A 15,369-nucleotide genomic window follows, 5' to 3' on the forward strand; every position below is an offset into this window, starting at 1 on the left:
GTCAGAGCAGCCACCAGCAAGAGTTGGTGGCCACACTATGAGGCCACCCAAAAATTTGTTGAAAACTCCCAGGGGCTAGGAAACCTTTTAAAAGCACATACCTGAACCACAAATGGTCCAAAGTTTTCAGAGCTCTCTCTCTCTCTCTCATTTTCAGCAGCAAATAATGCTAGCAAGCACTGCAAACTGATGCTCTTGGCTGTGATGCCATTGACTGAAACTTGACCCAGCAACCCCACCATTGCGACCCTGTGAGCGAGAGGGTTCAACACTACCCCCTCCTCCGCCCTTGAAAGTCTCACTCCTCAACTAAGATTCAAGGCATTAGAAGAAATAATTTGCCTCAATGACATACATTGGTGTCTTACTAAAGAATGGAAATACTATTTCAAAATCGATCAAGCAAATGGTTTTCTTTAAGGGATATACTTTCAACCAAGCTGAAATCTACCTTGTCTGCAGGTGTTGCTTAGGCCTATAAAATAAACACCAGGGACAGAAATACAGGCGCAAGATGCACCCACATAAGGGAAGCTTTCAGAATATTTATCCCTGCCCACAATTAAAATTTTCTCAGTCAAGGAATTTAAAGACCAAATGTTACGTTGGTGTAAGATCAATACCACATGTAAAAAACTACAGTATTTCTTGCCACATCTCATTTGTTCTATCAAGAAACCTGACAAGTTCTCTACACAGCAAGTATCTACCCCAGAAGAAGCCACAATTTGTCATGGAGGTGGATCCAACACAATACAGCCAGAAAAGAATTAAGCTATACTGTAATAAAAGCACAAGAGTTTGAGTCACTGATTTAATTTTATACAAGTAAAACTACACATTGTATAAAGATTACAAGGCAGTTCTAACGTTTGCTAACGCATGTTACAAAAATCAATTTAGCTAGAAAGGGGGCTTTTGGGATGGATTCTACTCCAAAATTTAAGTGAATTGGCAACTCTGGTTTAGCAAAGCCTTCTGTTAAGACTAGAACTCTAGCTCCAATACATTAAGATCCCATAGGTTTAGATTCATACATAATAGCATTGTGGTTCTCATATTTTGAAGCAAAGTGGGTGTTAAATGAATCATAGGGGAAGGAAGGCAGCTTTACTCAGTTTTACATACCCAATAGGTAAATATTTAGAGGCCTGCAAACAAGACAAGACACTAACGAAAGACACCATTGTGTCTGAGAATTGGAGTGTCCTGGAATTCAAGCAAACTAAAAAAAAGTCACATTACTTTCATTATGTGAACTTAGTTACTTATGAGTGTAGGCAATCCTGCATCATGTCAAGCTACAGAGTAGTACCTTTATTAGCTTTTTAATACAATCATTATAGGGAAAGGGAAAAGAAACTTTTGGCAAGCTGAATTAAGATACAGCACAACTGAAGTGCTCCAAATTGAGTTTATTGCTGGTCTGAAATTTGTCTAGTTTTATGTTAACCATATGTCCAGTTCACATTCTGCTTCCACAAATTAATATAGTCACATCATCTATACTGACCTGTTCAACAAGGCTGTCTGTCATGCCTCTGGTAGCAAGCCATAACCCATTAAACTACTGAAGTCCATAATTTTAAAACAGTGGAAAAAATTAGGAATAATAATGTTCTCAAAATGCCTGAACTTAAGCCTCATACTCAAGAGTATTTTTAATATAAAAAACCACTTTCCACCCAACAGCAGATAAATTATTCCTGCTGAAATGCTATAAAATTAAAAGTTTAGCTTAATCTCTACAAAAAGGGGGGCTTTTCCTGCTTTGTACATTTCTGTACAACCTCATATTTTCATCAAATTTAGATACGAATCAAATCTTTATGCCTCATTACTTGGTTCCCAGGCCATTCCCTTCTGCAAGAGAAGAAACCAACTTCTTAAGTACTAACATAAAAGATTAATGGCCTGGCAAGTAGGAAAATGTTCCATAATAGTGTGCAAAGTAAGAGGAGAGTTCTAGTCTTAATCTCTTGAACTAGATCTTGACCGTGAGCGAGATTTTGAGCGAGATCTGGAGCGGGACCTTGACGCAGCTCTTTTGGGTGGTGACTCAGAGCGAGCCTTGGCAGGTGGCTGCTGCTGTGGCGATTTGGAACGAGACCTACTCCTTGACCTGGATTTAGACTTAACCTCTCCTTTACCATTCTCTTTGGGAGAGCGAGACATAGACCTAGACCTGCTGCGAGACTTCTCAGATTTCTCCTTGGATCTGCTGCGGGAGCCCCGGTCAGACTTGGGTTTAGATTTGCTCTTTGATCTAGACTTCCTGCTTTTAGATCTGGAACGTGAACGATCTTTGCTTCGTGACCTGGATTTAGATCTTTAAAAGAACACAATCTTTATTCAACATGAACTGATATGTACCCATATCAGTTCTACATACAAACAGTTAACAACTAAAGGTAATAATTGATGGATTAACAGAAAGCACCATTACACAGACAAATTACTCACCGTGAGCGACTTTTTGAGGCACTACGGGATCTGCTGCGGCTACTCCTACGACTTCTACTTCGTGACCTTCTTCTAGATCGTGACCTGGTGACATTTCAAAAGGTACCTATGACATTCTATAACAATTTCAGGGATTTTTTTTTTAGCCTGGTATGTCCTGCTCCCCCCTTACTTTAGCAAAGCCAAAGTGTCTTACAACGTAGAATTTTTAGCAACAGGAGTGGCCATACCAGAGCAGATCATTGGTCCATCTAGGTCCAGAATACCATCTGTCACAGTAGCCTATACTTGATGTTTCAGAGGAAGGTGAAAGGTCTTCCCCATAATGCACCTGGTCAACTATGCAATGTTACATCATGGAAAAACATTCCTTCCAGACCCCTGGGAGTCATCTTATCCCTGAAGTATCAACAAATTATAAAGGTAATGATTACTCTTAACATTAAGAGTACATATAATAGGCCCTCTCTTATTAGAGCTAATAGTCTTTGCTATAAAGCTCAAGAGTTTCAAAATTACCTTGACCTGCTGCCAGAGTAAGATCGCCTGTGGCTTGTCCGTGGCTTGTCTTCAACCAGCCTGATTTTCCTGCCATTTATCTCTGTGCCATCCAATTTGTCCAGAGCACGCTTCATGTCAGAGTAAGACCGGAATTCAATTACCCCTTCATTTGTGCGTTCTTTGTGAGCATCCGCATAGGTTACCTCACCAGCTTGCCTCATGAAATCCTTAGAAAGCAGAGAGTTACATAACTATTTCACATTTATGCAGTGCAACTAGGTCACTAAGTCAAATCTGAAGAGATGCAAAGAACTCTAACAGTCTAAATAGCCATGCCTGAATACATTTAAAAACATTTCTGCTAAATAATGAAGAACATTCAAACTAAAATGAAATATTTTATTGTTTTCTGCTAGTCACAAGTGGCTCTATTAAGGGATTTCACATTAATACATACTTTTAAATCCTGCCAACTACAACGACTGGAAAGGTTTTCAACAATCAGTCTGTATTCTGTACGAACAGGTGGTCCATATTTATCTCTTCCTGATTGTCTCCGACTGCTATATCCACCGCCTCCACCACCCCCACCTTTATTGTGCAAAGAAAGAAAGTTAGATTCTCACAACGTGAAGGCAGCTAAATGTTCTGAAAAAGTTAGTTAAATACAGATTATATTTACTGCAGTAGGACTTTATCTTTCTAAACCTCCAACAAAGCTGCAATTTTGCCATGATCTATATTAATGGCAAATCAAACAGACTAAAATCCTACATGTCTGTGCTCCTAAGAACTGTTAGAGAGTGACTGCTCCTTTATTAGATTTACCTTGCTAAGTTTTATTTTACAGAACATTGTAAAATATAAAACTTAACTGATTACATGCATTTCTACATTTTACAAAAACGTTTACTAGTTACGCTAAGTACTTACATCACAGTATGAGGTTTTTGGTGGTTGGCCACAAAACACGCAAGGTAACAGTCACCTAGTTCAGTTTAACCAGTTTTGTCTAACCCTTGGAATCCTCACCATCACCCTGCGTCTAATGGCAAAAGGCTGCTGTCGTCATGGCTTCCGGTAAGGTCAGCCAAAGGGTCATAGGGCAAGGGTCACACAATGTATGGAAAAGCCATGGCCAATCAGGAAAGGCAGTCATCTTAGCCTCAGTGGACACAGCCTCAGCCCCACTGGTCACTTTTAAATTGAAACATCAAGGACTTGTTAAAAAGTTTGAATTGGACATGCAACAATTTTCAACAACATACATTTGAATTTTTAAAAACTTGTAAAAGACAGAGTCCCACCCACCCAACAACACAAGCATCTAGAGCAGTGATACTCAGACTGAGGCTCACGAGCCACAAGTGGCTCTTTAATGTGTCTCTTGCAGCTGTTTGCAGTACATGATATTAAAACACTGATTTCATTATTAGCCAATCTGGATACTTCTACTATGTTACTAACCAATTATAGTTGTTAAAAATAATACTTGGTCAGTCACTTTGTGGTGAGAATAATATATATACATAAAAACTAAATATTTCCCATCATACTGTTTAAATATGAATAGTACTATAGTAAATGAAACAATGAATTCACACTACTGTGGCTCTTTTGGGTAATGCTGATCACCAATTTGGCTCCTGAATCACGGAGGTCTGAGTATCATTGATCTAGAGTTTACTGAAAAATATATCACACTTACTACTCTTAAATTTCAATACCATGCCAACTAAATGACAGTCGGCTGAATTACTCATACTGTATAGCAAGAACTGCACAAAATGAGTTTCCCCCTTTTTACAAAACTTCCCATGTTTCCTACAATCTGTCTCAAGTCAACCCTTCCCTCCCCCACCACTAAATTCTATATATTCAATTGAAACATTACAGTTCACAGCTGAGTGCTTCTACCATACCCAAATATGTAACTTTTCATTTAAAAGCTTCCAAATATTTAAGTGAAGATAACCAATCTCTTCTAATAGAGAGCAGGGAATCCTTATTAGATTAAGACTACACTTAAGCTTTGCAAGTAAAATTGTCCCCCTAGTCTGCTTCATATGCAGTTACAGGTACCAATGAGTGCCGCTCTATTCTAGGGTACCTAAAGCGCAAGGCGTGTGCTAGCAAAAAGGTTAGTAAAGCAAAGCTTGGCAGGTCATCCTGCAGCCAGCCTTGCACAAAGAGTACCCCCAATAGCCAAGCACACCATGCCTGGTGAGATGATCGGTGCCACCCCTCCCACACCCCAGGGGGCCGGCCCCACGCCCCCAGCAGCCCTCTGCAGACGGGACACGCGGCCAATGCAGTAGTGACTGGCCGAACATCCCCGCCCCCAGCTACGATCCGGGGCAAGGAGCTGTACTCACTGCGGCTGCTGTAGCTGTACCCGTCCCTGTCCCGGCGGGGGCCCCGGGCGTGCTCCACTATCACCCGCTCCCCGCACAGGTCTTTGCCGTTCAGCTCGTAAACGGCATCGTCGGCGTCGCGGGAGTCCTCGAACTCCACGAACCCGTAGCTGCGGGGTCAGAGATCGGCCGTCAGGGAGCGAGGCTCGGTCCCCACGGCGCCCCGCCCCCGGGAAACTAGGCAGCCCCGGGGCTCCGCGCGGCGGGACAATGGAGCCAGCCCCGCCGCAGCGCCCCCGCTCCCCGCCGCCATTTTGAACGCGGCGCCACGCGGCAGCCGCGGGCCCCACCACTGGCCTCTTAAGGGCCCGGCCATTGCCCCCTTCCCGCCAGGGGCCTGCTCAGGACGAGGCCGCGCTCTCCCCCCAAACTCCCCCCCCCCGCCGACCCGACTGCCCAGGGCGCCCCCCCACCTCACCCGTTCTTGAGATCGACCTCGAGCAGGCGGCCGTATCCGCTAAAGAAGCGCTGGATGTCCTTCTCCCGGACGTGGTAGCTGAGGCGCCCGATGTAGACGCGCGGCATCTCCGCAGGGCAGAGGGGAGGCAGGGCGAGGAGAGCTCGGTGCTGCGCGGCCCGCACCGCACCGTCCCAGAAGCGCGGCCTGCTCCACAGCACAATGGCGCCCGCCGCCCGCGCACGCTTTTATACCGGGGGCGGGGCGAAGCTCTATACGTCACCACGGAAAACGTGCGGCGCGCCGAGGCGCATCTGGAGGTGGCGGAGAAGGGAAGCTCTCTCTGCACATGCGCCTAGCGCTTGCACATTTTCCATAGCTCGGGGGAGCGATTCTTCTGCGCATAATTTCCCTGCGCAGACCGAGCGCTGCTCTTATACGCATGCGCACAACTATTCCCTCAGGTTGGGGTAGGGCTGCAGCGGCAGTGATTTCACTAGTGCCTGTGGAAAGCGTTTGCCGCTCTTTCCTGTCCCAGGCCGCGTCCGCACGCGCGCGCCGTCCCTGTCGCAGGCCGCGTCCGCACGCGCGGGGCGCGCGCGCCGTCCCTGTCTCAGGCCGCGTCCGCACTCGCGGGGCGCGCGCGCCGACCCTGTCACAGGCCGCGTCCGCACTCGCGGGGCGCGCGCGCGCCGACCCTGTCAGAGGCCGCGTCCGCACGCGCGGGGCGCGCGCGCGCCGTCCCTGTCACAGGCGGCGTCCGCACTCGCGGGCCGCGCGCGCCGACCCTGTCACAGGCCGCGTCCGCACTCGCGGGGCGCGCGCGCCGACCCTGTCACAGGCCGCGTCCACACTCGCGGGGCGCGCGCGCGCCGTCCCTGTCACAGGCGGCGTCCCTGTCTCAGGCCGCGTCCTCACTCGCGGGGCGCGCGCGCCGACCCTGTCACAGGCCGCGTCCGCACTCGCGGGGCGCGCGCGCCGACCCTGTCTCAGGCCGCGTCCGCACGTCAAACGCGACAGCGCTGGAGCTGCGGTGCTTCCATGTAGACGCTCGCAACAGCCGTCGGTGGGGTTCTCCCCTCGCCGTAGGAAATCCACCTTCCTGGTGCCCGGGCAGCGCTACAAATTTAGGTGGGTGGAAGCCGCCTTGCATTGACTTAGCGATGCACGTGTCCACGCTTCAATTTGTTGCCTATTGCGGTAAGTGCCCTGTTATGCCGACATAGTAACATCAGGGCCCGGAGTGGCGTTGAGCCCTGGTCACTGAGGGACTGAGGCTGACTCAGTGAAAGTGTAGATGCCAGTTACCTATGCCCACCCTCACAGTCCTCCAGCAGCTGTCCCACAATGCTCCGCATTGCCCGCACTGGTCACAGTTGTGAACTCCACTGCCCCAGGGTCACGGAGAGCGGAAGTCCCCCTTAAAATCCTGCACGTTTTTGAAATGCTTTTCCCTGTTTGCAAAGAGAAAAGGAGGACTTGGGGCACCTTAGAGACTAACAAATTTATTAGAGCATAAGCTTTCGTGAGCTACAGCTCGCTTATGCTCTAATAAATTTGTTAGTCTCTAAGGTGCCACAAGTCCTGCTTTTCTTTTTGTGAATACAGACTAACACGGCTGCGACTCTGAAACTTTTCCCTGTTTGTCTACCTAGATGCCGGCAAACACACCTTAGCCGCCGCTCTCTGGCGTGAGCAGCTGCCCCTGCTGGCTGCATGCTCCCGCTGTTCTCTGGAGTACACAGGCGATATTGGATCCCCTGGGCCCGTGGGGAGACAAGGCTGTGTAGACAAAGCTTCGGGCCATCCCTAGGAAAGTCAGCATTTCCAAGCAAAGGACCTTAGAGACCAGGAACTGGCTCGTTGTTCCTGAGGAATTTCTCAGTCTCAGCTCTTCTGGTTTCATTGCTCCAGGCCTTTTTCTGTCATCTGCTCTTTTGCCTCCCCAAGAGAGTGTTCTTTTCACTCATTTAACCCAGCTCCCAAGTCACTGATTGAGCCAGATTCCCTGACACTTTCTTCCCCAGTGGGGCATTGCTACTCTCACTACACTTTCTTCAATAATTTCCTGTGCTCTCCAACTGACCCATAATCCACTGCCCCAACTGATCAATAACCATCACCCTCACCTGCACTATAATCAACTGCCCACTCCCAACTGTCACCCCTGCTACACAGCAGCTGCTTACCCAGCCTCAAATGCCCACCCTTAAGCTCCCGAGTCCCAACTGTCATTCCCAACTGCTTGATCCCAATTGTCACATCTAGCTGCCACAGAAATGGCTGGAATCTCATATTCTGCACCTTCTCTTGTTCATTACATACAGCCTAAAGTTTACTGCTTCAAATAGCTTACACAAAGGATAAGAAGATCTTGTGTGAAGGCACAAGAGTGCAATTCATGGGAGCTTTTCCCACTCTTTCCGCTGATCTGCTGCATGGACCATGGACCACCAGTTTTCTGTGTCTTAATTTCTACATCTAAAATGGTGATGATAATAAATACCTACCTCCCAAGAATGTTGTGATATTAAATACATTAGTAGTTGTTACACCCTTAGCTACTATGGTGATGAGAGCCATAAAATGACGTAGGTAGAAGTACATTTTTTCCTGTGACCCCCATTACCAGATGCAGGAGAAGAGGGTGATTTTTCACTGCATGTGGTACTGGGGTCCACCAAAAATTCTTGTGAGGTTTGAAGGAATCTTCCAGGCTTTCTTTACAGGGACAGCCATTTATTAAAATTGCAAATCCATCAGAGCAGGGACCTTATTTTTTAAATTTGTCTGTAAAGCACCTAGCAGCTCTGGGTGCTATTGGGCTCCTGTTGTGTTAGGTGCTGTACAAGCACAAAAGTAGTCATTGTGCCAGCCCCAAAGAATGTACACTTATCACATTCCCTCTCCCAATTTCCCCTTATCTATTTGAAATAATAACAACATCCTTCTCCTGATATAATAAACCCAGTACATCAGCCTGCCTTCTTCTTCCCAACAGTGTTGTCTCATAATACCAAGCATCACTGTTACTGCCTCAGGTCCCCCTGCCTCCATGTTCCAAAAATTCAATAAAGAAAGAAAAACATGTCCTTTTTCCAGAAAATTTTAAAATATTAAAAAAAACAACCTATTTTCTCCTATGCTGAGATTTACCGGTTTTATCCACATGAAATGTAAGCCTCATATGCTTCTAATTCTTCATTATGACTCTCCTGAGAGCATTAACATCACTAATATAACCAACTAGAGGCTCCAACAATTGCCTTCAAACCTTCACAGTGATCAGTTAATCTGTACCAAACTAATTTCTGAGTTTGTGTTGGAGAGGCAGAAGTCTCCAAGACTACATTTTTCTGATACAAGAAAGTGCCTGATTCGTATACTCTAATTTGCAACATGTGAACCATCCTTCTCCCACTTAATGGAATATTTAGCATCAGGAGATTTTATCAATGCTATATTTTTCACTGTATTGTAGAAAGACTTGCACCTATGCAGATCTGTCTGTTAGTGTAAAGGCTTGTTGTTTTTTTTCATACATTGTCACTTGGAATATTTGTTTATGGGATAATTTAGCAATCAATCTTAGTAGGGAAAGCTGTGAAGCTACCTATAGAGAACTCCGACAGGCACAATCTATTCCCAAGCCGTTCAGCGAGACTGCACATGATGCCCTGTGCCATCCTGCAGCCCTTTGAAGTTTAACAAGTTTCATTAGATTACCACATCAGCCTTAGAATGGACATGTATTTAGATGTCTAGCTGGATCATGTGCTACAGTACTTCACAGCCCTCCTCAAAGTCCTTACATGTAGTATTCTACATAATAGCGTGACTCTTGGGAGAATTCACCCCTGAGCAGCAAACACTTTGTATCAGCTTAATTTGCACAAAGTAGCAACCAAGGGACCACTTAGTCCGGCCTTGTGTCAGGTCTGCTCTGCATCTGCAGAATCCCTTCTCCGCTCCGCCCCGCACTAGAGTTGCTAGGTGTCTGGTTTTTGACTGGAACGCCTGGTCAAAAATGGACCCGGGCCGCTCCGGTCAGCACTACTGACCAGGCCATTAAAAGTCTGGTTGGCATGGGGCTGTCAGCTTCCCTACTTGGCTCCGCATGGCTCCCTGGAAGCGGTGACAAGTCCCTCGGCTCTTAGAGGGATGACCATGGGGGCTCTGTGTGCTACCCCCGCCCTGCCCCGAACGCCAGCTCTGCAGCTGCCATGGGTCGGGAAACGCAGCCAATGGGAGCTGAGGGGGTGGCACCTGCAGACTGAGGCAGCGCATAGAGCTGCCTGGCCTGGCTACATCTCTGTCTAGGAGCAGAGTCACATGTCACCGCTTGCAGGGAGCCACCCAAGGTGAGTGGCACCCGGAGCCTGAACCCCAAAACTAACCTCCTGCACCACAACTCCCTACCCCAGCCCTGAGCCCCCTCCTGCACCCTCTCTTTCACTCTGAACCCCTCATACCCAGACCCACCCCAGAACCCACACCCCCAGCTGATGCCCTCACCCCCTCCTGCACCCCAACCTGGTGAAAATGAGCAAGTGAGTGAGGGTAGGGTAGAGCAAGCGACAGAGGGAGGGGGGATGGAGGGAGGGGGGGCGGAGCCTCAGAGAAGTGGCAGGGCAGGTGTGGGGCCTCAGGGAAGGGGCGGGGCAATGGTGTTCGGTTTTGTGTAATTAGAAAGTTGGCAACCCTACCCCCTACACACACCTGGAGCAAGAGACCTTCCAGTGCAATTGGAGGGGGGCAATTTTAGAAGCAGGCTGGAGGAGGGGAGCACACCAAGGCAAGAAGTGGTGTGACCAGGACAATCATGTGTCCTGGCAATTCTTCTTCCTGCAGTGGCTCATCAGCAATCCTAAGGGCTTTCTTGGCATATTTTTGAAAACTACTTTTTCCCCAGCAACCCCAGAATGTGGGAGGTGCAAGCTGCCTCCCCTCCCCTCCCGCACCATCACAGGGATGTATCTGTCCCTTTATATGGAGATAGAGAAGTATGAATACATGAGATTCAGTGGCAGCTGAAGTGGCAGGATCTCCTCACTCATTAGAAGAATGAGAAATGAGGCACAGAATAGCGCAGAGAATTGTTCAGGAAAGTCCTCGTTCTAATGGTTATTGTGGCAGCACCAATGTGGACCTTTCTCATTTGCAGTAATGAAGTCATTAGCAGCTCAGGATACAAAACAAACAGAAGCTCATCAAAATAACCCAAAACACAAGCTAGACAGTAGACCATCTAGGTACAGCATGTTGTCAGAAGCTAAAATAACCAAAAAGGCAGAGTCCTGTTTCAACTTGAATTTTTAAAAAGCATCCATGGATGTGTGTGATTTCTCTTATGCCAATGTAAACAAGGAATAACTCTACTGAAGTCAATGGAATTGTGCTGGTGTGAGGCCCTGTTACTCTAATTTTGTTATTGCAATAAAATTCTTTCCAAGTAGTAGATGATTTCCTACAAGCATGCACAACTAAGGTAACTGAGTTCTTCCACTCTTATCCTAAGATATCATGGCCTTTTGTCTTATGTCTGGGCAGCGTCACATACGCATCATGTCTGGACAGCAAGCTATGAAATAATTGCTATTGGTCAGAAAAGGGAATTGGGCAAAGTATTATTATTACTATTTATTATTTGTACTGTGGTAACAACTTGTAGGAGCCCCAGTCATGGACCAGGGACCCATTGTGCTAGGCAATTTATAAAAACAGAACAAAAAGATGGTCCCTGCCCCATAGAGTTTACAGTCTACAGAAATTCTGTTTAAGTCATTCATGTTCTCTTTTAGATCTGTACCTTCAGCAAGGAGATTATGTATAACAACTATCTTAAAGTGAAGGGTGCATTCACACATCAGTTTTGATGAGGTTCTAATTCAACTCATAACATGGTTTCACCTAACTCATAAGATCCATTTTGCCAGCTATATCCAATAAGAGGAGATGGCTCACTGGTTTCAACATCAGAATTAAAACGTATAAGTGTTTATGAATGTTTATCTGAAATTGCGCCAGTGCCTAGAGCATAGAAAAGGCACATTCTAAAGATAAAAGGAGATAGTTCAATTAAATACCTCCTGTGGTAGCTTCCATAGGCCCCAGTTTAAGAAAGCACTTAAACATGTACTTAAAGTTAAGCCTTAGAATGGAAAGTTAAGCATTCACTCAAAGGCTTTCCTGAATGTGGATGTTCTCAGGATCACAGATTCAGATTTTAAAACCAGAAAGGATCCATCATGATAATCTAGTCAGACCTACTGCACATTGCAGGCCACAGAACTTCACCCAGCCATTCCTGTAACAGATCCCTAATCTCTGGCTGAGTTATGGAAATCCTTAATTCTTGATTTAAAGATTAAATTACAGAAAATCCACCATTTACTCTAGTTCAAACCAGTGAGTGACCTATTCCACCTTCTACAAAGGAAGGTTTAAAAAAAAAAAAATCACCAGGGTCTCTGCCAATCTGACCTGGGAGAAAATTCCTTCCCGACTCCAAACATGGTGATCCATTAGACCCTGAGCATGTGGGCAAGACCCACCAGCCAGACACATGTGGAGAATTCTCTGTAGTAACTCAAAGCCCTCCCCACCCATCTAGTATCCCATCTCTGGCCATTGGAGATATTTGCCAATACCAGTCGCAGATGAGCTATATTGCATTGTAGGCATGGCATCTCATCATGCCATCCACTCCATAAACTTATCAAACTCAGTCTTCAAACAAGTTAGGTTTTTTCCCTCACTACTCTCTTGGAAGGCTGTTTAAAATCTTCACTCCTCTGATGGCTAGAAATCTTAGTCTAATTTCAGGCCTAAACTTATTGATGACCAGTTTATATCCATTTGTTCTTCTTCCAGCAGTGGCCCTTAACTTAAATAATTCCCTTTCCTTCCTGGTATTTATTCCTCTGATGTATTTATAGAGAACAATCATTCTCTCCTCAGACTTCATTTTGTTAGGTTAAACAAGCCAACCTCTTTGTAGCCTCTCATAAGGCAGGTTTTCTAGTTGCCCTTCTCTGCACCTGTTTCAGTTTGAATTCATCCGTCTTAAACATGGGAGACCAGAATTGCACACAATACTCCAGATGAGGTTTCACAAATCTCTTGTATAATGGCAACAACACCTTCTGTCTCTACTGGAAACACCTTGTCTGATGCATTCTATGACTATTAGCCTTTTTCACAGCCGCATCACATTGGCAGCTCATAGTCAACCTGTGATTGACCAATACATCCAGGTCTTTCTCCTCCTCTGTTTCATCCCCAGCTTATAGCAAAAATTCTTGTTGTTAGACCCTAAATGCATGACCTTGCATGATTGTCATCCTCTTTCTATTACTACAGCCTTTAAGGTCATCCAAATCTTCTTGTATGATCTTCTGGTCCTCCTCTGTATTGGTAATACCTCCAAACTTTGTTATCTGGTCCCCAGACCAGTCAATGAGGAACTCTACTAGTAATCTCCCTTCATCCTGGCAGCACATCTTTCAGTATGACCCACTGTAGTCTCTCCTTTAATTAGTTCCCTACCCACCTTTGAACTGTCATATTAATCCCCATCATCTCCAATTTAACAATTTCCCATGTGGAACTGTATCAGATGATATCTTACCAATATCCAGTAATGCAAGCACGCAAGTAATCAATCAATGCAAGGAAATACAAGGTGCATTTCCTTTAGAAAATCAGTTATCTTCTCAAAAAAAGAGATCAGGCTGGTCTGATATGATTTACCTTTTGTAAAACCATGCTGCATTTATCCTAATTACCATTCAATTTTACATCTTCAACTGCTTTCTCTTTCTAAATTTGACCTAAACATTGCATAAAATTGAGAGCCTAATGGGTCTGTAGTTTTCCAGATAATTTGTTTTCCTTTTTAAATATAGATACTGTATTTGCAAGTCTTGTCTCATTGGGTCAACCCCTGAGTTTACAGAGTCACTAAAAATCCTAATATTGGTCTTGCAAGTTCATGTGCCAGTTCTTTTAATATTCTTGGATGAAGATTATCCAGGGTCCTCTCACTTGTTCCCACTAAACTGTTTGAGTTTGACTTCCACTTCAGATGTGATGATTTCTACCTTCATATCCTTCTTCCTATTAGCCATCCTGCCACTGTTCACAAGTTCCTCATTAGTCTTATTAAAAACTGAAGGAAAGTATTTGTTCAGGTGTTGGGCCACACTTAAATTATCTTTAATCTCCACCCCATCCTCCGTATTTAATGGTCCCACATTTTCTTTACCCGTTTTTATTTATATAGCTAAAGAACATGTTACTAGTGGTTTTAATTTGCAATGTCCAACTCCGCTTGGCTTTTGCCAGTTCTTACTTTATCCCTGTACTTTCTCACCTCCAAGAGGTCGCTTTCCTTGCTCATCTGTCCCATCTTCCATTCCATGTAGGCTTTCTGCTTTCTCTTATTAACCTGTTTAAGATGCTTGTTCATCCAGTTTGGTCTGCAGCCCTTCCCTTGTGAATTTTTTCCCCTTGCTTGGGATGCAGGCTTCAGGTAGTTTCTGCAACTTCAACTTAAAGTCATTCCAAAGCCTCCCCCACATTCAGATCTGAGTTCTTCAGTCCAGTCCATTTCCCTAATTAATTCCCTTAATTTTTTTTTTTTTTAAAGTTTCCCCTTTGAAAATTAAGGACTCTACCTATTTTTGTTTATCCTTCCATTTAGTTTAAATTGAATTAACTGAGGATCAGTCCAATAATTATCACTTCCCACACCCCCAGACCCGACTGATTCCTTCATGGGCTTCCTTGCTTTTCTCAGAAAGATCTCTGCAGGTACTATTACCATTATCCTCTAGGTACAGGATCTCTGGTGAGTAAGGATGCTCATTTCAGTCTCTGAAGAACTGTTAGCCCCTGGCATACAGAATTTCCTTCCAGATTCCCACAAGAAGATGAATTCTGAATGGAAGAGACCCTCTGGCCATGAGCTCTCTGAGCTATCAGCTGCTGTTCATGTCTTCTCTTTCTGGCTTTGTTTTTGGGAGGATGTCCCAGAAGATTCTTTTGAAAGAAAGAAAAAACAATGGTCCATTAAGGTAATGATCCATAACCATACTGGCAGCAAGTAAACAGACAATTACAATACTTTCCAGCCTGTCTATTTTTGTGGATGCAAAAAGGTGCACTGGTCCTGTGAAATAATATTGGGATATTCAGGACCATATGCTTGTTTCTGTCAGGACAGAGACAGTTATAACACATCTGGAAGTAAACAAACAAAAGAGAAGAGAGGCAGAGGAGGGAAAAGATAGAGCGAGCAGCAGATCAGTAGTCTTGTTATGCTTGTCTAAAGCATGATAATTTCAATCTGTGGCAAACTAAAGCAGATAAACCAAAGTCACCTCATATGACTGACAGAATAAACAAATCTCATCTCCCAAAGGAGAACCATTCATGGCAACCAAAAGGCGGATCGAGGGAGAGGAGAGAGGGCAGAACAACATGGAAAATGCTTTGTGAGTCAGGCTACCAGCTAGGGAAGAACAAGAGGGAGATCAGCACTGATCAAACCTGTCCTGAGCATGGTCTTCAGCCCGCTGGGGTGTTTGTGTA

The 15,369-nt window shown here is 45.3% G+C and overlaps 2 protein-coding genes across 4 annotated transcripts; one reads left to right on the top strand and one right to left on the bottom strand.

Annotated features, from left to right (window-relative positions):
- Positions 1-800: 800 nt before the first annotated feature.
- Positions 801-6,197, bottom strand: SRSF6 (serine and arginine rich splicing factor 6). The gene is made up of 6 exons (XM_038370135.2): positions 5,797-6,197; positions 5,340-5,488; positions 3,422-3,555; positions 2,983-3,191; positions 2,464-2,547; positions 801-2,329 (listed from the first exon to the last, which is right to left on the bottom strand). Exons 1-6 carry the CDS (start codon positions 5,901-5,903, stop codon positions 1,972-1,974), a joined length of 1,041 nt encoding a protein of 346 aa, XP_038226063.1. The 5' UTR covers positions 5,904-6,197; the 3' UTR covers positions 801-1,971.
- Positions 6,198-6,217: 20 nt separating this feature from the next.
- On the top strand, positions 6,218-8,295 carry LOC122456393. Of its 3 annotated transcripts, none has more exons than XM_043495565.1 (2): positions 6,218-6,906; positions 7,431-8,295. In XM_043495565.1, exons 1-2 carry the CDS (start codon positions 6,218-6,220, stop codon positions 7,468-7,470), a joined length of 729 nt encoding a protein of 242 aa, XP_043351500.1. In that variant the 3' UTR covers positions 7,471-8,295. The 3 variants fall into 3 exon arrangements, 2 of the variants coding, with proteins under 2 accessions (XP_043351500.1, XP_043351501.1); XM_043495566.1 differs by having other exon boundaries at positions 8,103-8,295; XR_006275312.1 differs by having other exon boundaries at positions 6,296-6,975.
- Positions 8,296-15,369: the final 7,074 nt, after the last annotated feature.

Source organism: Dermochelys coriacea, chromosome 13, assembly GCF_009764565.3.
Source record: "Dermochelys coriacea isolate rDerCor1 chromosome 13, rDerCor1.pri.v4, whole genome shotgun sequence".
In the NCBI taxonomy this organism is placed as follows: Eukaryota; Metazoa; Chordata; order Testudines; family Dermochelyidae; genus Dermochelys; species Dermochelys coriacea.